The 23,856-nt window shown below is 39.9% G+C and overlaps 1 protein-coding gene across 1 annotated transcript; it reads left to right on the top strand.

The window, feature by feature from the left end:
* The first annotated feature begins 8,869 nt into the window (after window positions 1–8,869).
* pycr1b (pyrroline-5-carboxylate reductase 1b) lies at window positions 8,870–17,435 on the top strand. Its single transcript, XM_085277658.1, has 9 exons — window positions 8,870–9,013; window positions 9,542–9,625; window positions 9,744–9,814; window positions 9,931–10,110; window positions 10,486–10,593; window positions 10,720–10,833; window positions 14,157–14,249; window positions 15,916–16,079; window positions 16,302–17,435. The coding sequence occupies exons 2-9, from the start codon at window positions 9,559–9,561 to the stop codon at window positions 16,477–16,479; spliced, it is 975 nt and encodes a 324-aa protein (XP_085133784.1). The 5' UTR covers window positions 8,870–9,013; window positions 9,542–9,558; the 3' UTR covers window positions 16,480–17,435.
* Window positions 17,436–23,856: the final 6,421 nt, after the last annotated feature.

Here is a 23,856-nt window from a genome sequence, read left to right as displayed (position 1 = left end):
GCTAGGCTACTGAACTGCATGCCATCACAGTGTGTGGTGTTGAACCTATATTGTGAAAATCCGATGTGTTTACTGAATTGTGTTTTGTTTGCCTGAATGAAATGACAGAATAGAATGTAAATAAAACAGAATGCAATGATTTGCAAATCTCATAGACCCATATTTCATTCACAATAGAACACAGAAATAATATTTCTAATAAAAAAAAAAAAACGGAATATTTAATCTGAGAAAATGCACCATTTTAAGAAAAATATCTCATTTTGAATTTGATGGCAGCAACATGTGGATTGGGAAGGACCATTTTTACTACTGTGTAGCATCGATTCTTCTTTAAATAACAGTCTGGAAACTGAGGAGGACAGTCGCTGAATTTTTGGGAGGAGAATGTTGCAACGCTTGCCTCAAGGCGCTTTATATTGTAAGGTAAAGACCCTCACATAATACAGAGAAAACTCCAACAATCAGACAAATCACTATGAGCAAGCACTTGGCAACAGTGGGAAGGCAAAACTCCCTTTTAACCAGAATAAACCTCCAGCAGGCTCAAGGAGGGGCGGCCATCTACTGCAACGGGTTGGGGATGAGGGGAGGGAAACAGGATGATGCTGTGGAGAAGAGCCAGAGAATAATAATAACTAATGATTAAATAGGTTACCGAGTAGCATGTAAGCACATAGTGATCAGGGGGAAAACTCAATGCATCATGGGAAGCCCCCAGCAGCCTAGCCCTATTGCAGTGTAACTAAGTGAGGAATCAGGGTCACCTGATCCAACCCTAACTATATGCTTTAGCAAAGAGTAAAGTTTGAAGCCTGATCTCAAAAGTAGAAAGCATGTCTGTTTTCTGAATCCAAATTGGAAGCTGGTTTCACAGAAGAGGGGCCTGAAAGCTGCATACCATTCTACTTTTAAATACCCTAGGATGGCAGCATATGTTTCTCTAAAACCTTTCAGCTTGCATTGTGCCTTTCCTGATGTACAGACTGACAATACCAAACAAGCACCCCCGCATTTCTACCTCTATAAAATGCAAGTGTGATGTAAACGTTTGAACTGAGCGTTGATGAAAACTGGTGAGCAAAAGACAAATATTTTCTGGTGACCTTTAGTTTGCTCTCCTCAGACCTCTCATGGCTTTATCCACACCACACGAGAGCTATAGTCAAGCGGTAATATCATCCTGGTAAGCGAAATACAGGTACCAAGGATAGAGACACAGAAGGAGTATATTATTGAGGCTTCTCTCCCACAGATTCTTCTGGGATTTACAGTCTGATTTGTTCCTGAGATTTTGAGATGTGCTGTGGGAAATCCTTTATTAGTTTTGGGTTTGACATTCAAATGAAAGCTGACATTACACTGGATGCCTTAACTTCCCTGCTGCCATTTCCTTTGTATTCTGTCTTTGCCGCTTATTCTTGTCTCAGACTGCAGGAGGGTGATGTATGGCAACACTTGGGAAAGATTTCTGTCTGTCTGTGATATTAAATATGCACATCTCCCCTCACTCACCAAAGCTACTTTTCTCTCTCTCGTTCTCACATCGTGAAGAACACAAGCACGAATACACACCTCGGGCCCCTAATCACTGCAAGCAACAATTTGTTGTGAACGCTTCACCTAGATCTGCTTTCTGCTGTTGCTGAAAAGAGAGAGAGAGAAAAAAAGATTTGTGCTCTACGGGTATTTTTAATAAATCTCTCGGGGTTTTGTCAAAAAAAAAGAAAGACAGAATGAGTGTTGTCACGCCTCAGCACACATACCGAGTCTGAGTGATAGATAGAGCAGAGGCAGGCAGTGGTAAATTGACTTTGTCTGTCTGTCAGACTGAGAGGCAGCGTCGTGGGGATATATCTCTGTAAATTTCAGCTAGTTTCAGATTAGGTTCATGGAACAGATTTGTGGGTAATTAGCTTATTCTGCAACCAACAAGAGGAAGAACACTGACACTTTGTATCATCAGAAGGGAATATTTTTCCCTAATTCCCAACAATTTTCCCTTTTCTTCTGAATATAAATGCATACAAATGCAGAGACAATCTTCTTCTCAATCCTTCTGCAGAAGGAAAAAGTGTCTGTGTTGTTTTAGGGATATTTAACAAGCTTGAGGAAGAATGCACATTTTGCAGTTGCACACAAAAAATTAATTCTTTTCATTCAAATATGCTCAAATTTTATTGTTTAGGTAAGGAGAGTGTTTTATCAGGGGAGACATGGTGGTGGGTTTGAATGTACTGGTCTCCTGAGGGCTTTATGGCGTTCGCATGTTCTGCCTGTGTAGATTGTCTCCAGGTACTTCAGCATCCTCCAACAGGTAGGTGTGGATGTGAAGAGTGTGTGGTTGTCTTACTTACTAAATACAAATACAATGGTAACTAGTTCAGGTTGTATCCCTCCTCTCACCTTGGAACAGCTTGGAAAGGCTTCTGTGACCCTTTGGCAATCGAAAATCTTTCTGACCTAAAGTAACTGATCTAAATCTGAATTTTCATTTTCTGGATGATTGGCCAAATGGTTTCTAGGCCTTTGTGAGTGTGGATGGATGGATGGATGGATGGATGGATGGATGGATGGATGGATGGATGGATGGATGGATGGACTTTTGAGAGGACTCAAACGTTAATCACCCTTCAAGGCTTTTTGGAGGTAATCCTTGCTGACCTCAACATATGATATACTGATATGTAGAACCATCAGCTGCTCAATCCTGGGTCTATAATACACAATGTCAACCAAATGATGGGCATACTCAAATAATGTTGAGGTGAAAATTAGTATCATGGATCACAGTGATGATGGGTTTCTAAAATGTATTTATTTTTTATCTTGCATATTGTGTTGTAAACAAAATCTGGAAACGTTTTGAGTTGCTCCTACAGAGATGTTCAAACATAAATACAATAATCTTAGAATTTATTTTGAGTCATCCACAGTGATTTCCTCACTTCTATGAAGGTTGACCAATATTAACACAGAGTGCACAGATTTCGCAGCACTCTGTTCTTCTTCCTCTGCTGACAAGTTTTATACACATGCCGATTTAATTTTCCAGCAGGACTTAACACCTGCTGACAGTGCCACACAGACTGCCAAAGCTACTACAAAATGTTTGCTAACCATGTTATTACTGTGGTTGACCGACCAGCCAAATCATCAGACCTGAACCCCACGAGGAATCTGGGGAATATTGCCAAAAGGAAGACGACAAACACCCGACGCAAAAAGAAAGTGAAGGCTGCTATCAAAGCACCCTGGGGTCTATTAACACCTCACCATGGATTACCTCCATGCCACACTCCACTGATGCAGTGATTCATGTTAAAGGAGCGCAGAGTAAAGAAACTAACATACTTTTCAGGAGTTGGACATTTGTTTTATGATCCTCTGCACAACATTTATTGCCATATCTATAAAAACTTTACACTTTAAGTATGTTTTTAGTATTTATAATCATTAATAATCAGTATTTAGAATTTTACCCCTTTAAATGAGTAATATTTTATTATGTATTTCACTATTTTCTCACCTACACTAGTGCTAAGATTGACCTGATACTGAAAATTTAAAGACACGTCAGGCAGAAATTCTCCACAGTCTCTATTTATCCCACATTTTCAGTCTAAACAGGTAGAGGAACACTGTGTGTTTCATCACTTGCCACACTGGTGGGTTTAGTACTTTTCATAAAAATACACAAAAGTACTGATATTTATAGAGGTTTGTCTTTGTACTTCAGAAGTCATCACCTCATTTTTGTGATTCTGTGCTGCAGACAGCAAATCTTCTACAAGATTGACGTTTTGATCAAATGCACGGAAAGCATGAGTCATCAAAACATTGCGGGTTACCAGAATTGGCTTGAGATATTTTAGGGAGCTGAATATGAATAGACGATTGTTATTCTAACAGGAGACTGCGGACCAGTTCTTTTTTTTCTTTCCCCTTAGAGTTGACAGAATTTGAAATAAAGCAGAACTGAATAGCACATACGCTAATGAGCTATGGAGTATGAATACAGTTTGGCTGCCTATCCCTTGGTATTTCACCAGCACATATTCTCAGAATTAGCCAAGAACTTGTCCTGTAACTGTCAGTTTAATGTTAAAATCTCCCCTCTCCACATTTTAAAAGGTTCTTCTTGTCTATCATGCCTGTCTGTTCTTTTCATGTTTCCCATTCCATACCAGCCTAAATTTACACACTACGGGAAGAAGTGATATGTCTTCTTCACGGGACCACATTCCATTTATTTTCTCACAGGAATGCACACTGAGGGATTGCTTATGCTCCTGTCTATATATAAAGCAGAATGCAAGGCTGAGCTCTGAAAGCGCCAGCTGTTCAGATACTCAGAGTCCTCAGTGATATATGCTTGGCTAAAACTGAGATGAGCCCAGATTTAACTAATAATTCAAGTAATATCAGAGTCTTTGTACCAAAATGTATATCCAAAGTATTGGCAAACAGCACTAAAACAAAGAAACAAGAAAAATAATCTTTATTTATATTGATAGGTTATAGGTTAGGGTTTCGTAGATCTTAGACATTTTTTTACTCTGTCATCAGGAGTTAAAATGTAATCTGTAATGTATCTATCTATCCTACTAACTTTCTTCATGTCACGGTCCACGTGGCAGACTGTGGGGATGTGGAGGAAAATAGGACCCAAAATGCAGCACTCTTTGATGAAGGCAGTGCGTTTATTTACAGCGATGTAACAATCCAAACAACAATAAATCCCCAGTGCAATCCCGACTCCCGTGCTCTGTCTCCGTTCCTTGTGTACAGTCCGTCAGCTGCTTTCTTGTTTCCAGGGGAAACAAGTATGTTTCTTTGTATGTGTTTCACATACAAATATGTATGTGTTACAAAGGCAGCCGTACCTTTACATAACAGCAGACTGGCACTTACTTTGCACATTTACTGAGAACTGATGGAAAGTCACTCAACGATCCAGCGTCGAGGAGCTCTCAGCTGCACTGCTTTGTAGCTCCCCCGACAATGCTTGATCAGCTGCAGGTGTGTGATCATTTCCTTAGGTGTGGCCAGCCACCTGGCAGGGCACACCCACCAGGCCTGAAGATGCCTGTAAACAGGTGCTCCCAGATACACCTGCATCCACACACACACCCACACATACCTGCCAGTACACAGGCATGAACACAGGAACACCAGCAGTGCAGAAGACACACACATCAAATAATAATAATAATAGTCCACACTGCTCACGGACCCCGAGTCCACTTCATCCCTATCATCTTAATGACATCAATAATGACAGTGATTTCAGTCCAAAATTTACCCTTAAGACCTGATATCACTGAATTTCAGTTCAGCTCTTGTGTAATTTGGCATACCTCCACATTTGTCCAGTTTCCCTTCCTTAAGACAGCCACGCTCCCACTGAGACCATTTCTGATGAGGTTCTGGTTGAACAGATAGATCAGCTGAAGGGTCAGATGCATCTCTCAGGTTCTGTGTCAGGTCTTTGCTAGATTTTTTAAGGACATGACTTTCAGATACTGTTCATCTTATGTGAATGTTTTTTAAGCTTGCCACTTCTTTTAACCTTCATTTTTTCCAGTTTCCTGAAACTTGTAAGGACACACTTCAAACCACCATATGCCAAGATTTTGGCTAATAGCTCCTTTTTAACACCTTCTTAGTGCTAAAAACTATTTCATCCCTGCCAATTTGTGTAATCGTTGGCATTTTTTCTAGAATCGACTAAAGAAATACAAACAAATTGTGTTTTTGTGAGAGGATGATAGTAATAAAGTGCCTAAAGGTATAATTTAAAATTGCTTTTTAAATAACTTTTTATTTTTTTAATAATTCATGTGTTTGAGGTATATTTAAAGGTATATTTTTTTCATTTCCAAAAATATTTTAATTTCAATTCAACACTAGTATTAATCCGATATTAATACCAGCATTGGTATTAATACTGTCATGGTCGGCTGTGTGGCAGGCAGGCAGGAGTGGTGGACCCAAAATGCAGGATTCTCAGGACACGAGGTTTAAACAGAAAATGCAGCTTGATTGCTGGAGCAGAACATCAAGATAAAATAAAACTCACAAAAGCAAACAAAACTCTAAACAGAGATGCAGGAGGACTGGAAATCCTAAACACGCAGCAAGTGAGGGTGAACAGACATTAACGACGCGACGCTGACACAAAGACACACTTGGGCTTAAATACACTGAGGGAGTCATCAAGGAATTAGAGACAGAAGGGGGACACAGCTGGGAGAAATAAGACCTAACGAGATAGGGGAGAGGTAAAACTGAACTCACTGACATGAGACATGAACTTTCAGAATAAAACAGGAAACTTAACAGACACAGAGAACCAGACAGGACACTGAACTTGACAGGCAGACTCATGAGCAGACACATATATGTATATATATATATATATATACACATATATATATATACACATATACACATATACATATATATATATATATATATACATATATATATATATATATATATATGTATATGTGTATATATATATATGTGTATATATATATATATATACACATATATATATATATATATACATATATATATATATATATATATATATATATATACACACACACATATATGTGTATATATATATATATATATATATATATATATATATATATATATATATATATTTATATATATATACATATATTTATATTAGGGGTGCAACGATACACAAAATTCACGGTTCGGTTCGATACTTTGGTGTCACGGTTCGATATTTTTTTGATACAAAAAAAATGTTCATGCCTTTTTAATTTGTCATTTATTAAAATTATAAATATATATTTTAACTCAAAAGTACAGTTTTTAAATTTAACCCTAACCCTTGTGCGTGTTTTTTATTTTGACAGCGAATGCGCACCTGCGGACCACTTATGTGCAGCCCTGGTTATTTAGCTCGTCATATTGCAGCCACAGAAATTCTTTTGTCCATGAAACCATAAAGCTGCACTTTCTTTTTTGCCTTATAGTCTGATTTGTCATAACTTCTCCGTTTTGTGGTAAGCTTTTCTTTGGCTGTCACTTCTTCACCCTGACCTGTCTTATTTGGCTCAGCAGAACTAAAATATATATCTGTCTGTGAAGGTTCTCAGTCATCCAGGTCATCGTAGTCAAATATAAATCCTGCTGCTTTTACACACGCACTCACATAAGCTCAGCGATTCTCTGCGCGATCAACCTCTCACATGTTTAAGCTGCGGGAGATTTCACTTGTCATGTTTGCATAGTAAGCTAACGATTAATAAGACGATGTCAGAGGAATTGGTGCACAAATTATCATCACTCACAGATCAGTGCTGTCGCTCTCTATACACAGTTCGCGCGATTGCAAAGTGAAAGCAAAAAAACAAGCGCAAATTCAAACGCGACTTCAATATGTCGCATATTGACAGTGGCTCACCGTCAATATGTCGCATATTGACAGTGGCTCACCGATGCCAATGACATAATTACCCAGCGACATTTCCGAAAGAATGCAAAAGCATTGACATATATTTTTCCTTCCTACAATAGCCCGACGGGCAGGGCAGAGATAGATTTTGGTACCCCGACTGAAAAAATCGCTAGCACCGGGACGTCGGGCTAGCGATATTGCGAGCCCTGTATCTGATTGAGGAATCACTCATCTTTGGAAAAGAGAGTTTATTACAGAGAAATGTCTCTTTCCAAAATAAAAGCTATACTATCCGCTTCTTCTGGGCTATATTCTCAGCAGCATATTAAACAGCTATCTAAATGACTCGGCTAAAGTTAGTAGCATGCTTGCTTGTTTTTTTTCTGCTTCCACTTGTCTTTGCACTAGGATGATGTCGGCGTAAATGTGCAGTCATATTCGTTGTGTTCCCACTAGTGCTTTCAGGTTAATCTCGTTGAAATGACCTTAACGCCACAACACGGCAAATCTCCGTTAACGAGCTACTGCCGATCGCCCCGTGCATGGGGCTAGACGGCCAACAAGTTAACAAGCTAACTGCGCTAACACACTAGTTCCCACCCATGTAATTGAGTATTGCATGGCACATCCAACATACTGTTTTACTTTAGTCCATGACTCGCTTACCTTCAGGATCATACGTCACATGAAAACCAAAATAATTCCAAACACCAGATCTGAATGAGGGTGGGGAAGGTCCATGTTACAAGGAGAGCTTAACTTCTGTCTCGCTAGCTTGCCCTGCGCTCTTCCTTCTGACGATGCTGTCTGTGTTGAGCGCTCAGTGAATCTGCGTTCGACTACTCCGCCTAGGCTGCACTGTCGACCCTAGGCGGAGTAGTCGAACGCAGATTCACTGAGCGCTTAACACAGACAGCATCGTCAGAAGGAAAGTTGATAAAATAAATTACAAATTTTGTATTGTTCGATACATATGCATACCAAACCGAAAGCACTGTATCGAACGGTTCAATATCGATACGAATATCGTTGCACCCCTATATATATATATATATATATATATATATATATATATATATATATATATATATATATATACATAAATTTAAACTACATAGTGAAAAAACAGACATTTTCTGTGTTTTAACTGTTATTGTTACTTAATACACTCGACTAAATACTCTATTAGATTAGCACTCGGTTCATGGTCACATATTATTGTCTTAATATGTGCTGGAAGTTCCGGTCTCACTATATGAACATGACCTACTTTGAAACGCACAGGGTGGGTGACCTGTATTTTTCCCGGGATGAAGCTGATGCAACTCCACCACGCCCATATTTCATAATCAAGCATCTCCATTGGTCAGAGACTCCGAGTATGTCTGTCGTGATTGGTCCTCTTTGATGTCTGCTGCTGCTCTGAGCTCACATGTGGGCTGAGAAAAAGGAAGCCACGTTGACACAAAAAAACTGGTGTTTTTTGTGTGTTTTTTGACACCGGGAAAAGGCGGTCACATCGACACTTTATATCCATCAACGCAGAAACATCAGTTGGAGCGTCTGGATAAGGTATCTTAGCATGTTTAATATGTATCCGCCATGTTTCTCAGTCATTTATGGGTGTAAATCTAGCTAAAAAAAAGTTAGCTGGGAAGGGAGCTCAACGGCTAGCTAATGGCTTTATCATTTCAATAAGGATAACGCTTCATAGATTAACGCCCCCTAATAGTTGCTAATTGGTTGTGTAAGTCAGTATTTAACACTGAAAACATGTGAAATCGTGGTTTACGTGGATTTGTACACTGCAGACACAAACTCAGTGCCTTTAGCTCCGTGCACATTCAAATAAAGGCTGAGAGTATTTGTATGATATACGGCATTTAGATAGGTTTTATTTAGATGTAAAGCTCACTGTAAATCAGTAACTGCACTCATATCCTGCTGGAGTCAGCCATGGGTGCTGGAAGAGTGTCAGATGAGTCTTTGGCCATCATTTGTTGTCCGGGCCAGCTCCAGGACGTTTTCTCTCTGCTAGTCAGGCGTAAAATGTGAAAAGTCTGGTGGACTGAGATGACTCTCCCCCCTCCTCCACTGTAGGACAGAAGTGCCACATCATGAGTGTTGGATTCATTGGAGCGGGCCAGCTGGCTCATGCACTGGTGAAGGGCTTCACTGCTGCAGGTGATATGAGTCTTTTAGCTCTTTTTCTCCACTTTGTCCATCTTTCTTGTGACTCTGGGCCTCAGTAAGGACTTATTTTACAGCTGTTATTTATTTCTCTGCTTCCACCTGTCACCAGGTGTGATCGCCACCCACAGGATTACAGCGAGCTCCCCAGACACAGACCTGCCCACGGTATTGGGGCTGAGGGTGAGAAGTTTCCACATAGTTATTGTGATATCACCTGTCCTTCCCCGCCTCTTCACGTCTTAACATCTGCAGTTTTCATGACAAGTACCCCTGTCTTTTTTGCTCTTTTCCTGTAGAAAATGGGAGTGAACCTGACAACAAGTAACAAAGAGACCGTCAACAAGAGTGATGTGCTCTTTTTGGCTGTAAAGCCCCACATTATCCCCTTCGTTCTGGATGAGATTGGGCCAGACATTGAGGACCGTCATCTCATAGTGTCTTGTGCTGCAGGTGTTACCATAAGCTCCATAGAAAAGGTGAGCATTGGTCTCTTAGTTCAGTTTTTCATTTAAAGGGGCTGTACCAGCACTAATAAATAGATATAAACTAAAATATGAATAATGTTGCATTAAAATCGGTATTTACAGCATGTTCTCTATGTGGATGATTGCATGTTTGTAATTTTCCTGGGAGTAAATTTAATAGAGAGACCATGTTTTGAGTTAGGTTTGATAAAGTAGGTCTTTGTTGTACTTTGAAAGGAGGAAATGTACACACTTAAATGCTCCAAATGTGTTTTACATCTCCTGACTTGTTTCTTGCATATCACTAAGTTAAATTAAGCTGCTCTGGTGTGATTTCAAACACGTCTCATTTACTGACATCGCCTACATTTCCTATTAATTTTACAGAAGCTGCTTCAGTACCGCTCAGCTCCTAAAGTCATGAGGTGTATGACAAACACTCCAGTGGTGGTGAAAGAGGGAGCAACAGTGTATGCCACTGGGACACATGCAGAGGTAAAGAGGGATGAATCGCCTCGTGTTTATTGTCAGAAAAGATAAGATGTATGATCAGGTAGTGGGATTTCAGCTTTATTTTAACCCCATTAACATACATTTTGTCACTGTGGCATTTTTATCAAGGTGGAGGATGGGAAATTACTGGAGCAGCTGATGGCCAGCGTAGGCTTCTGCACGGAAGTGGAGGAGGACCTCATTGATGCTGTCACCGGTCTGAGTGGCAGCGGACCTGCCTACGTAAGTCACTTCGGGGGTGGTTTTGTTTCCCGGAAGGATGACTGTAAAGTCTGATGGATCCAGGTTTTGGCTATTACAGTGAGGCCTGGCACAGATGAAATAATCTGAGTAATCCTTCATCCTAAAATAGACTACATTGGAGCCTGGTGCAGAATTCATTCATTAAAGAGGACCTGTTATACTCATTTTCTATTCTAGCCCATTATGACTCTGCTAGAATAGGTTTTTGTGCGTAAAAATGTTTCTATGCCTCCAAAGAAGTTTTAGTCTTTCCCAAATAGAAAATCAACAGCAATCTGATAAACGTAACCTTTAAAAAAAAAAAAAAAGTTATTCTTGTTTTATTTGCTCAAGGTTAAATACATTATCTCCAGACAGCCAGTAGATTTCAGGTAACAGTGACATCTTGACTATATGTGGACATGTGATGCATATGTCGGGTGTGAGCCCCCCTAAGGACAAGCTTGAGCCAGGTAAAGGGGTTCGGTTAATTCTTAATCAGTTATTCCCTTTAAACTGTGCTTTTATCTAAATCCTCAGTTCACCCACTGTCTGAAAGGAGCCGTTTTAGATCCCTCTTAGTTAAACAAAATCTGGTATTCTCATTTCCAGATCTCTATTTCTTTCTTATGGGACTCCAAGTAGTAATAGTTATGCATGATGGAAATACAAAGTTTGTTTATCAGGCCCTCTGTACAGTCTAAAAAAAAAAAACCTCTTAGCTTCTGGGCTGAACTTTTGTAATCTGTATATAATCAGTATAAAACCAACCAGACAGCATTGGCCACTGTGCCAGACTGAAGACACAAGTGTACGATCATGTCAGTTTTTATCGCAATTTCAGTTATTTATCAGTACAGATGCTTAGAGATTTACACATTATACAGAGGGAGATGTTGCAACACTTTGAAAAGATGAGACTTCCTGGAACCAAAAACAACTTTGAAAAGAGAAAAAATGTATTTGGTTCCAGGTCTGACTTCCTCCCCTTTTTTATACCACCAATGATGTCGAGATTTTGTACTATACTACAGCGAGTACTCGCACCCTCAGCACTGGTATTTATGATACAGAGCAACATCACTGTAAACATAACACCTTTTTAAAAAGTGTGTTATTGTTTTATTTGCTCGAGCTCCACTCCAGCTCCTCTGCAACCCTGAACTGGAGAAGGAGAAGAAAATTGATAGATGGGTAATAGATCCCCTTTAAAATTTTGCAGCATCCTTCGTCTTACAGTGTGTCTTACGAGGAATTTATTTATATTTTTATCAAACCACCCTCTCCATTTTGCACTCAGAGCTACTGGGATTTATGTGGATTGATGCAGGAATGATCTGATACGCTGTATTTTTCGAAGACTGGTTGCTATTACTTCTGTTTATCTTCAGCTGTCAGGCTTCACAGCCTGGTCTGAAACTAATCATTAGCCTTTGATAAATTATTTAGTCTATAAGATGTCAAAAATAATGATGTGAAGCGTTCGATTCATGACAGGATGTTGAGAAAAGTAAGCACTTCTTCATAGATGTAAGCAGAAAATGTGTCTTTTTCTGATTAGGTTGATTCAAGAACACATTGTTTTGGCTTCGTACCTGCTAGTCACGACTGCACTGACTGTTTAGAAACCTTTGCGTGTTCACTGTTTTTCAGTGACTGGTAATATTGTGCACATGGTCTCAAGCTTGAGGTCTAGATAAAGGAAAAAACATTGGCAGGTGTGTATGTATATATCCTGTCCATATAAAGGACCTTTCGTGTTTGTGCTGTTGTGGTATTTTTGGGCAGTTTTGTCATATCCTGTCCTTGGTAATTACCTGTAGTGCCACGAGTGTGTTTCCAAATTTCAGTCCTCTTTGCTTTCGAAAATGTCACATCAAATTTCGTGTGTAGCAGGCCGATGTAAGCACTGGTGGAGGAAATCAAGAGTAAATGTGTCTTTGGCTGATGTCTGCATAGAATCTGAGCTTTAGCAGAGATCTTGTAAGAAAGCGGACTTGAAAAATCCTGACTTGATATCTTTTCAGATTTTCTTTTTCTTCTTGAACGATGGTGTTGGTGTTAGAAGTAAAACGTTCATGGGGAAAGAGGTGTTTAAAAACTTTTGTAGATGTTTTGTATTAGATTTGAGTGTTGATTCTTTACAAGCAGTTTAATTCCAGTGATAAACAGAACATAAAAGTTTTAAAGTTACTTCCAAAATGAGTCACTAGGGGCGTTTAAAAAGGCATGCCTTTGGCACGACTTGCTTGTAGTGGGACTCTGGCTTTGGGCAGGTATTTCTAAATACATTTGAAGGGCTCTGAGGACGGTGCAGCACTGTCCAAAGACATACAGGTTGATTGATTAATCCAAATTGCCCATAGGTATGAATGCGGGAGTGAATGTGAGTGCGAATGGTTGTCTGTCTATGTGAGTTAGCCCTGCGACAGACTGGCGACCTGTCCAGGGTGTACCCTGCCTCTCGCCCTGTGACAGCTGGGATAGGCTCCAGCGACCCCCATGACCCTGAAAAGGATAAGCGGAAGCGAATGGATGGACGGGCTCTGAGGATTATTTTCTTTTTTCTGTGCTGGCTGTTCAACAGCATATTGTAAAAACTAGTTCTGGGAGAGCATTTACTTTCCTGCCTCACACTAGACATATTTAGTGGAATGTAAAGAATAAAGGAGAAGCATAAGAAAACTAATCAGTAGCTTAAATTGATCTCTACCCTCACTTGTAGTTTGTTGTCCGTCATTGTTTCCTTCACGATCCAAGAAGTCAAGGCAGATGGTTGTGTCTCCCTGTTATTCATTCTGCTGTTAAAAGGGAGTTCTTCCTCCCTACTGTCGCCAAGTACAACTCACAGTCGATCTTCTTACCTTATATTATAATGCACCTTGAGATCACTGTTATGAACGGATGCTGCAGGAATAAAACTGAATTGAACTGTGAGGAAAAAATAACATTGTGCAGTGCAACTATTGCCTCATGTCTTCTATTGTTGTGGTGCTGCTGGCCAGTTTAGACCTAGTTGGATACATTTCTGCCTCCCAAAAAGATTTTCCCATGGCACTGGATGATTTGCAGATGAAGCTTGCAGACTGTGTCCACCAGGATTTTATTCCGTCCTCAACTTTTTCTCCGTACCGTAATGTAACATTGTATTTCTCAAATCTGTTGAAATGTGGGGTGGCTCTCAAAATAAGCCAAGGGAGGAATGGCTCTGGTCTGAAACGGGCCAGGTGATGTTGAATTTTTGTGATGGGTTTAGATGCTTTAAAGACATGTTGATGACTTTCTTGTTGCTTAAAATAATAGAAAATGTTGTGTTTATACAGGCGTTCACAGCCCTGGATGCTCTCGCAGACGGAGGAGTGAAGATGGGACTGCCGAGGAGGCTCGCTGTCAGACTTGGAGCTCAGGCCCTGTTGGTCAGTAGTGCTAAATCTGTGTGTCACATTCAGGTCTCTTCTGTTGCACTTATTCTAAATATTAAGTTTCCTTGATCTGCTACGCTGCATGTTTGGAGGCAACAAAATTATTAAGCTTGAGTTGCTGTTTTCAGTGCATCCAGCAATTTTGCCGTCTGATAACTGCTGACTTTTGTTCAACGAAAAAATAATGAAACCCAAGAAAAATAAACACCTGCGGGGCACTCGGGCTTGCCAAAAGAGGAGGAAAAGAAGAAGAAAAGGATAAATTTTGATCCTGCAGCTCTTTTTCTGCAGGGTCTGCACAAATTTTAAATTGCTCTTTTTAACATTAAACTTAAATGTAGTTTGATTCTGTTTATACGGCGCTGTTGGGATGTGATTAGGCTTTGGCAGTTTATCAGAGACATTACTGGAAATTACTCATTTCAGTTTTTGTTATCATGGCAGTTGCTTCAGGCTTCGTGTGTGTGTGCGCTTACAAGTTAGATGTTATTATGAATTGTTTTCTACACATTACTTGAATGGGCTGCACAGATACATCTGTGGACTCATTTGGCCTTTTTTTTAAAAAAATAAATAAAATAAAAATGTATCTTTTTTAGCCCTTTAGTTGAACAATAGCATCCACAGTTGATTTACTCGAGGATAACTCCTTAGTCTTTTATTGAATGGGCTAACCCATCCAATCTCATGGTTTTGTTTTGGGGTTTTTTGGTGGGGGGGGGGATCTTTTCACCGCTGACTCGCTGGCGGGGGGCTATTGTGTCGATATCATGTAGCTGCTTCTTCACCCCATGTTTGGATGCGCTCCATCTCCTTTGTTTTATATTGCAGCTGGCAATGAGCTCATTTGAGCTCCTAACCAGAGCTTGGTTCTTGTGCTGTTACCCTGAGCTTTGTAAGGCTGCACAGCAGAACAAGGACTGCTGTTGACGTATGCAGCACCAAGCCGATTGTATTCCAAGTTATGTATTTTTGGGGGGGTGAGTTGTTGTTGTTTTTTTGTTTTTGTTTTTTTTTGTTTGTTTGTTTTTGTAGCCGTTATTGTACAGAAAGTAGGGACAGAGCCGGGAGGAATGACATGCAGGGAAGAATCAAATCCCGAGCCCCTGCAGCATTTCAGCGTATGGTTCGCTCACTCAACCACGAGAGTTAAAACGACAGAGTTTGTGTTGAGCTGAAGAATTAGAGACAGTTCTTGGATTGATGGGTAATGGATATTGCTCTTTTTTTTCCTTTTTTCTTTTTTTTTTTTTTTAAGTGGTGTTAATTTGTTTCTTACTCAGTAAATTAAGAGAAATGGTAACCAACCAATCATCCAAGGTGTCATTCAAATATTCGCTTTACACCAGCATGGTGCCGGAAACCTATTTGGCTGGGGCCATCAAATCTGATTCTGCATTGCATACGTGCTCCATTTACAACAGAAGTGACACAGGATAAAACAGATCAGCAGAATTTGCAAACAATAAGTGAGAGAAGACGCTGAGAAGCAGGAGGTTAAAGCTTCACAACCCCTAGTGGCATACAGAGCAACTTTATTATTTGAGCTACGCCTCAGACTTTATTCTCTTGTCCATGCTCTATAGAAATGGATGCCAACACCTGCACTGTTTCTGCAATACCTCCTTTATTTTTACATATTTCTCATGTTCACTTTCAGGGAGCAGCAAAGATGCTGCTTGAGTCGGAGCAACACCCCGGCCAGCTGAAGGACAATGTGTGCTCACCAGGGGGCGCCACCATCCACGCCCTGCACTTTCTGGAGAGCGGTGGCTTCCGTAGCCTCCTTATCAATGCAGTGGAGGCTTCTTGCATCAGGACACGGTGAGAAAATCAGAAAGTCGTTAAAAAAATGTAAAAATTGCAACTGTATATTTCTCAATTGACCCATTTTCCCATTCACTCCACGTTTAGTCCTGACTCAGTTTTGTGACATTTTAAATTGTGTGTCTGTCTTTATCCTTTAGTTATAGTTATCATGGCACACACAGACAACCTTTCATTTTTAGTGTACTCGTGACATTAGTATTTCTCTTGTCCTCGCAGGGAGCTGCAGTACCTGGCAGACCAGGAGCGCATCTCTCCAGCAGCGATTAAGAAAACCACATTGGACAAAGTGCTGCAGCAGCCTGGAGTCACAGTCGGTGGAGTGGCTAATGGGAACAGCAAATCAGGGCTGAGCTTATTCAATAATCGCGGCTCTGGGCTCAAGAAGAAGAACTGAGTACACAGAGTGGCAGACACACACACACACAAAGACACACAAACATGTTACAAGTTTAAGTGTGCCGGCACGTGCACATGTGGACCTTCATGCTGTACATCTATTCAGCCATAGAATTTCAAAGACAGACTCAGGACTGCTCCGAAATCGAATCCAAATGACTTTGCAAAATTATTTATTGATACTTGATTGACGTGCGGACAGCGGACCTCTTGATGACATCGCCACATTACACACAAGCACAGATGTGCTTGTGCACGCTGCTCACAGTTATCGCCTTATGTTGTGATGTGGGATTGCTGTATGCATACACTCACTGAAGAGCGAAAGTGCATTAACAATCTGTCTGTCTGTGCTTTAGCTCTACGGTCTCTGGGGCTGTTAAACGGTAATGACCCAGTGGGCCATCATGAGGTCCTGGTGCACGCCAGGCAGCAGATGGTTGCAACATCAAGCTGTTAATGTACGTCTTAAATGTGTGTCTTTAAAAAAGAAATGAAACCATGTAAATCATCATGTACCAAATAATTATCATTTCTCTTTGTCTGACAGTGTTACAAAGACTGAATGCAGATGGAACAAAAATGTTAACTTTTTTCTTTGTTGTCTGTCACATATAAACACTTAAGGACGTTCAAAGATCATTTCAAACTGTTATACCTCTGACTTCAGCATTGCTGTGCTTTATAAAACCCAAAGGCACTAATTAATGTATTTTTCTTTTTTTTTATGGAGAACAATGTGATATTCCTATATGGACGGGCAACAAGAAAGCTTAAATCATCTACACAGTGCATCACAGATCATATGGATTATATGACGGTCCTGTTTACTTCTGTATTGCTCTCTGAATTTTTACCCCCATAATGTTACATATAATGTCTATTTTACCTGGTGCATCAGCCACTGAATTGGTATGCAAGTCAAAAAGTTGATATTAAAGAAACAGAATCTGTTTTCTTTGTTCATCCTCTTTTCTTTTCTCTTTTTTTGCCTTCCCTGTTTCCCGAACGCCATTATGCATGTTTCATTTTTATAGTTTACGCTTATGTCCATTAGCTGGTAATTAATGTGCACCCTGGCCTCCAGATGGCGTCCTCTGATCAATGTGACCCATTTAAGCACGCCTGTAAAGATCAAATTACCGTCTTCACGCTGCTGCCTGTTAATAGAGGCTTAAAAATCAACCTTAATATAGCATCAAATATAACTAAACCACCTCCCTTATTGGAAAAGAGCATTAGCTGTAGTGCTACAATTACATGTTTTATACAATCTCCATTCTAAACTCTCCCCGTGTCGCGTATCATGTCCTCTCGTAGGTCACCGCCTTCTGAATTCTTTCCCAATCAGATCTCTGTGTGGTAAATTTAGACCTTGTGTGTGCTTTAAATAATGAGAGGTAGACCGGTGTTTCCTTGCTGGCCTCGAGATGCATTGTGATTGGTTGTTTGAAGAGGAAACGCACTCCAATTTTAGACACCTTCTGTTAGCAAGACTTATGACCAAGGGGTGGGGACGTGGTTTTTCTCTCCAGATTCAGTCCTCGTGTGTCCTTAGTCCTCGATGAGATCAGAGACATGAGTGGGGTGGAGCAGGTGATGGTAGGCTACTAAAAGTACCACTTAAATCTACGGAGGACCAAAACTGCCAAAATAGAAAAATAAATTCTCAGTGAGAAATAGTTTAAGGATTAAATGTACCAGATATACACAAAGCTATAAACTTAGACATGAGTTTATTCAAAAATGTTGAATAAATTATTATTTTCGAAATATTTTTTTTAATGAATCTCAACATTCTAAAAGACTATTACTGATTTATGAATGTGTAAATGTTTAGTGTTTATTGATGTGGAGCTTGTTAGATTGATCAGTTCAGTGGTTCCCAGCGAAGCGTCTAACCAGAAAGCGGTTAGCTCTAGGAGGTCATGAGATATTCTGTAACAGTTTATCACCCAAAAATCTGCATCACTTGTCAGATTTCCCTGTATTCAGAGAGTGGCGCAAGCCCTAAACTGAATTCACTTTTCGTGCGCGTTATTAGTGTATTACTCATTTTTTCTGCCTGTGTGTGTATTTTGTGAAGTTCTAATTTACACTGCTGTTAGTAACCGGGTTGGTTATTAGTTAAATGAATTGACCTGTGTTGAGAAATTGGATCACTCTTAGACGATCCTCCCAAATAACCTCAAACTCCCATTTGTGCTTTTTCTAGTGATTCCCCCCCCATACAACCAAAAATGAAGCCCAGTTAATACTCATAGAACTGGAGTTACGTCCAGTGACTATTTTTCAAGCAGAATTTCTTTACAAAATATTTGTTTTTGATGGATGATGCTCCCATACAGACAATTTTAACCAATAAATAAATTCTACACTCATCAGTTATTTTATCAGGTTATTCAGCTGTTCACCTTCTTGTTAACACAAATATCCAATCAGCCAATCACATGGCAGCATCTCAATGTATTTAGTTATGTAGACATGGTCAAGATGAACTGGTGAAATTCACATCGGGGCCATGTGGGTATTAGATGCCTCAGTTTTGTGTTGTGTTTTGTCCTGCAGGAGCTAACTGGAGGGTAAAAAGCCTAATAAGTTCTACACTGGCCCAGTGAGCTCTGTTTTAAAAGATTACTCCTTCCTGCAGACTCTTACCACCGGCTGCTTTTTAGTTTCTTTCTTCTGTTTTTTGCAGACACTGCTACTCATCCATACATTCTTTGCATCACTGTCTTGCTCATAAATGCAAGTTCTTATAAGTCTAATAAGTTTTTAAGTAAATGAATTCCCATGTTTTTAAGTCTCGTCTCCCATTCCTTGTCACAGTCTGTAAGGTCCACTGTGACATGAGTCAAGCATGCATAAATATAACAGTGAGTGACCAAAATAAATTAACTCTTTGGCTTACAGAGATTTTCCACAAAGAAAAAAAAATGAACAGGACATTATTTTCTTTGCCACCCAAATGTAAGTAATGGTTTCAGGCTGGAAACCCCTAGAAAAATGTTCTTGCATGTGCTAATTTGCCCTGCTTAGTAAATCTGGCCCTAAATATCGAGTTTTGAATTAGCTGATAGAAAAGGGCAGAAGTTCAGGTGCATTTGGGGAAATTAAGAGACAGTAGCTACTGCAGACTTCAGGTCTGTAAAGTACTTTTCCGATTTTTGGGCCCATCACTGCGCTCCAGGCTGCTACATTTTGGATTAACAAATGGCACTTTGTGTTGGAATGAGATAGGCCTGTGGGTGTATTCAGCCAATACACAGGTGCATAATGGCGAAGCAAAATGATGGAAGAAGGGTGATGGTTTGTGAAGAGCCATGTCCTCATTATAATTGAACAATTTATAGCTGTTGTAGGATTAGTTTATTTTCCTTAAACTAATACACACACCAGTGTCCCTTGATTAAATTGCGTCCCTCATGCTCTTAGCGGACTCTGGCTGTTTATTTGTGCGTGCAATGGTTTTTCTCTGCCGCTGAAGTGTCTTGGTAATCCCTCTTTTATTCCGTAAGGTTATTCTCCGCTTGCTCCCGCCGCTGTCCGTTAAGATTAGCCATTCCTGAAGAGACTTCCATTTGCTTCTCATTATTAGACTTCTGTTACCTTTCGTTGGTCGGGCGGCTTTCGGCGGCTCTCTTCCACCCAAGGTGAAGAGGATGTGCTCTGTGTCAATCATCTTGACACTGGCTGAGGGTCTAAGATGGCAGTTCAGTAGTAGTTAATCCTGAGTGGAAAGTTTGTGCATAGTGTGTGTGTATGCGTGTGTGCGCTCTCGCTCAGCATGGGATTTCTGTCCACAGGTAGGCCAGATGCTACCTGTCATCCCCATTCAATCAGTGTAATCACTGACCTTTGCAGTAACACGGTTGTTTGCATATTGTGTCAAGGCCAGGAGGAGTGCCAGAAACCAAGAGGAGTGGATAGATGGAACAAACATTCATTTAATCCTCTCCAAAATGATAAACTCACACAGACAAGCGAGTAAATAGGTGTTTGTTTTTCAAGTTCCTCTGTTTTTGCTTTCTGTGCACTCAAGTGTGGTGTCAGCAATCTGTGTGTGCAAGTGTGTGTGTTTGTGTGTGATCTGAGAGCTGATACAGTATCAGCTTTGTGCAGCTGTATGGTGAAACGGCCCCAGAAAGAGGAAACACTGGCGGTTATCACACAGCCAGTGAATCTGCAGTATGGGCTTCCCTCTATTGCCAACTTGCAAAGTACAGAGCGAAAGGATTCCTGGAAACGCTGACCTTTATTTACCTGATACTTATCAAGGAATCAGACAGGTGCACAGGTGTGTACATGATGTACCAAAAGCATTGATCAACCAGCTTTTTAGCACCCTCTCTACGGTTTTAGCAGTATTATATAGAAGTACACTTATTTGTTTTTCATGTGTGTTGTTCTCATTAATAGCTTTCATATAGAACAAGAAGGGTAAAAACAGATAAAAATGAAAATAATCAAAATTACTTCCAATTTTACTCTCACCCTGTGGCTTGCAGGGTTGTTGTTTTTTTCATCTTTCCTCTCTTCAGAAGCTGAAAAAAAGCCCACTCCAATCCATTTTCTTCTGCTTATAAAATTCAGGGTTGTTGGAGGTTCTGGAGCGTACCCCAGTGATCACGGGGCAGGAGGCAGGGTACACCCTGGACAGTTCGTCAGTCTGCTGCAGGGCTGGCACAGAGAGACAGACAACCATGCGCACTCATATTCACACCTACGGTCAATTAACCTAACATGCGTGTTTTTTGAACTGTTGGAGGTTTTTTGTGCTCCCACTGTCAAGACTCTCATTCTCTCATTCTCAATAATACATTTCAAAATCACATATTGTGAAAGCATAGGGTTAGCAGTTAGAGGTAGGTTGCTTCTTACAACTACTTAGTCATGGTTAAATTCATGAGTTAGTATAATCAGTTACTTTCCACCACTAGCTTTGTGGTTCAGGCGTTCCGTTTTTGTGTGGCTCCAAAACCAGTGGAGGAGCAAGTAGGTAAAGCTTTTAATTAAATTAAAAAATAATGAATTTTCATTATGCAGACTAGCTTATTTCACACAAAATATACATATAATAATGCTGGATTTGGATTAGCATAATTTTAATATTTTTTACTAAGAGTGGGGCTGCTTCGACATATAATGAGCATTAACACTGTGTTTTTCCTTGATATCCTATACAAGGGCTCACATTTTCGTCAGCAGTCTTGGCATGGGTAGCTCTTAAATCAAATTCTACACTGACCTCATGTATATATTAGTCATTTTCATAACAACTCACCCCCCACCCCCCATTATTATGTTCACTTTCAGCAGCCTGGTAAAGATTTACTCCTCAAAGGCCTGTGCACGGCCAAGTGGAAATAATCGGTCAATGAATATGTAATACCAGCTATCCCCTATAAACTGAGTGGCATTATCTGGAAATAGGCTGCTAATATTGGCAGAGTGCTTCCTTGTCTTGCATGTGAAGTCGTTAATTCCTCAGAAATGCTAATGGATATTGATATACTAATGTACATCAGCCCTTAATTTTGTTTGTACTGTAAGCGAGGATTGGTAGCTCATGGCTGTTTTATGTGTTACAAAACAGGGAAGGAAGTGTTGCATGACTCTGACTACTGGCCAGACAGGTGCTCTTCTGCGGAGCAGAAAAGAGACAAAATCTCATGTGAGAGAGGCTAATATTTTAAACAGTGCAATTTATTATGACTTGGTTGATGGAAAAGGTGAGCCAGCGTGTCCAAGATTGCACTAAAGTAAGCATCAATGAAATCTTGAATTGTCAAAAAATAAATCCTCATTGAGTATAAGTTACACTCAATAAGAAATAATGTTTATATTACAAAAGTTTTGTTTTTCCAGTTTCATGGCTTTGCATGTCGTGGCCTTTTAAAGGTGACATGGCAGCAAACCATTAAAAAAAGCAACAAAAAACTGCAAATCACTACAGTTAGAACTGGATATTAAACACATTTTAAAAATACTTTGCTCTTCTAGCCCAATATGTGTAGCACTGCAGTCAGTTTCTCTAGAAATTAACAAGCTAAGTCATTAATAATAATGCTGTGTCACATTGACACATCCTTTTTTTTTTAAGAAGAAGAAGAAAAAAGAAAGAAGAACAAGTAAATGATTGTGATATGTCCCCATGAGGACTCATCACAACCTGTTTGAACTACTGCCTTAGAGCAAGCATTGCTTGCAAGACCATCAAGTTAGGGACAAAGAGACTCATTAAGAGGCATCATCATCACCATCACCATCATTTTGTCAAATACTATCGTCATGTGCAATATTAATTTGCTAATACAAGGCATAAATTTGAGAATTTTACATTGCGTGGTTCTCTGATACACACTCACTGGTTATTTGGTCAGGTCATTTGGTCATTTAGGCATGCAGTTGTGGTCAAAACAAACTCCTAAAGTTCAAACTAAGCGTCAGAATGGAGCAGATAGGTGGTTTAGAAAGGCAGTGAGTTCACTGTACTCAAATGACCTCTGCGGTCACCAGATCTCAATCCAATAAAGTGCCTCTGGGATGTGGTGGAATGGGAGATTCACATCATGGATGTGAATGCAGCTAACAAATCTGCAGCAGCTGTGTGATGCTACCATGCTATCGTGGACCAAAATCCCAGAGCAATTTTTCCAGCATCTTGCTGAATTTGTGACATGAGGAATTAAGGCGAAGGTATTACAAGCTGGTACAGGGTGTAATTTATTAAATGGCTGGTGAATGTGTAGCTATAAGCATGTTAATTACCCCCTTTCTTCTTTATCTTCTTTAGCACCTTACAGAATAGTGAACTAATTTGAGTGTATTTGGTACATTTTGTTACACATTCGTGCGTTTTCAAACTGGGGAAAAAAATAGAGAACCTCTTCTAAAAAGTGGCTGTATTTTGTAATTTTCTCTTTTGTATTTCTCTCTTGCCCAGGGATGTCAAAACCACATACAACACACTTTGATCTTATGTGGACCGGACCAGTGAAACTCAACCTTTCTCTCAGTATACAGAAATTTAACTACAAATTTAATCAATTAGATATCTCAATATAAGAAAATGAAGCAGAATTTAAACGGTATGTCTGAATTCTTACATGATGAAAAAATGCTGCTGTAGTAAATCTGTGACTCTTTGGGCTTAAATTGTACGAAGTAAATGTGTGAAATACAGAAAACTATAATTTAATTACTTTGGGGTAGTATAAAAGGCCACGAGGAGGTCTTTATCGGTAGGAGCAGTGGGTGAAAACGTGTACATAACTTTTTTCAAAGCCATCCAGTGTACAGAATTGAATTCTTTGCCGACCCACTCTGGCCGTGGGACCTTATGTTTGACAATCCTGCACTAGCTTGTAACATT

This window comes from Mchenga conophoros, linkage group LG6 (assembly GCF_057382185.1).
Source record: "Mchenga conophoros isolate Kocher_MC1m ecotype Shallow Benthic linkage group LG6, M_conophoros_male_GT1.1, whole genome shotgun sequence".
Taxonomy (NCBI): Eukaryota; Metazoa; Chordata; class Actinopteri; order Cichliformes; family Cichlidae; genus Mchenga; species Mchenga conophoros.
The sequence above is the reverse complement of the archived record's forward strand: the minus strand, read 5'-3'. Positions and strand labels throughout refer to the sequence as shown.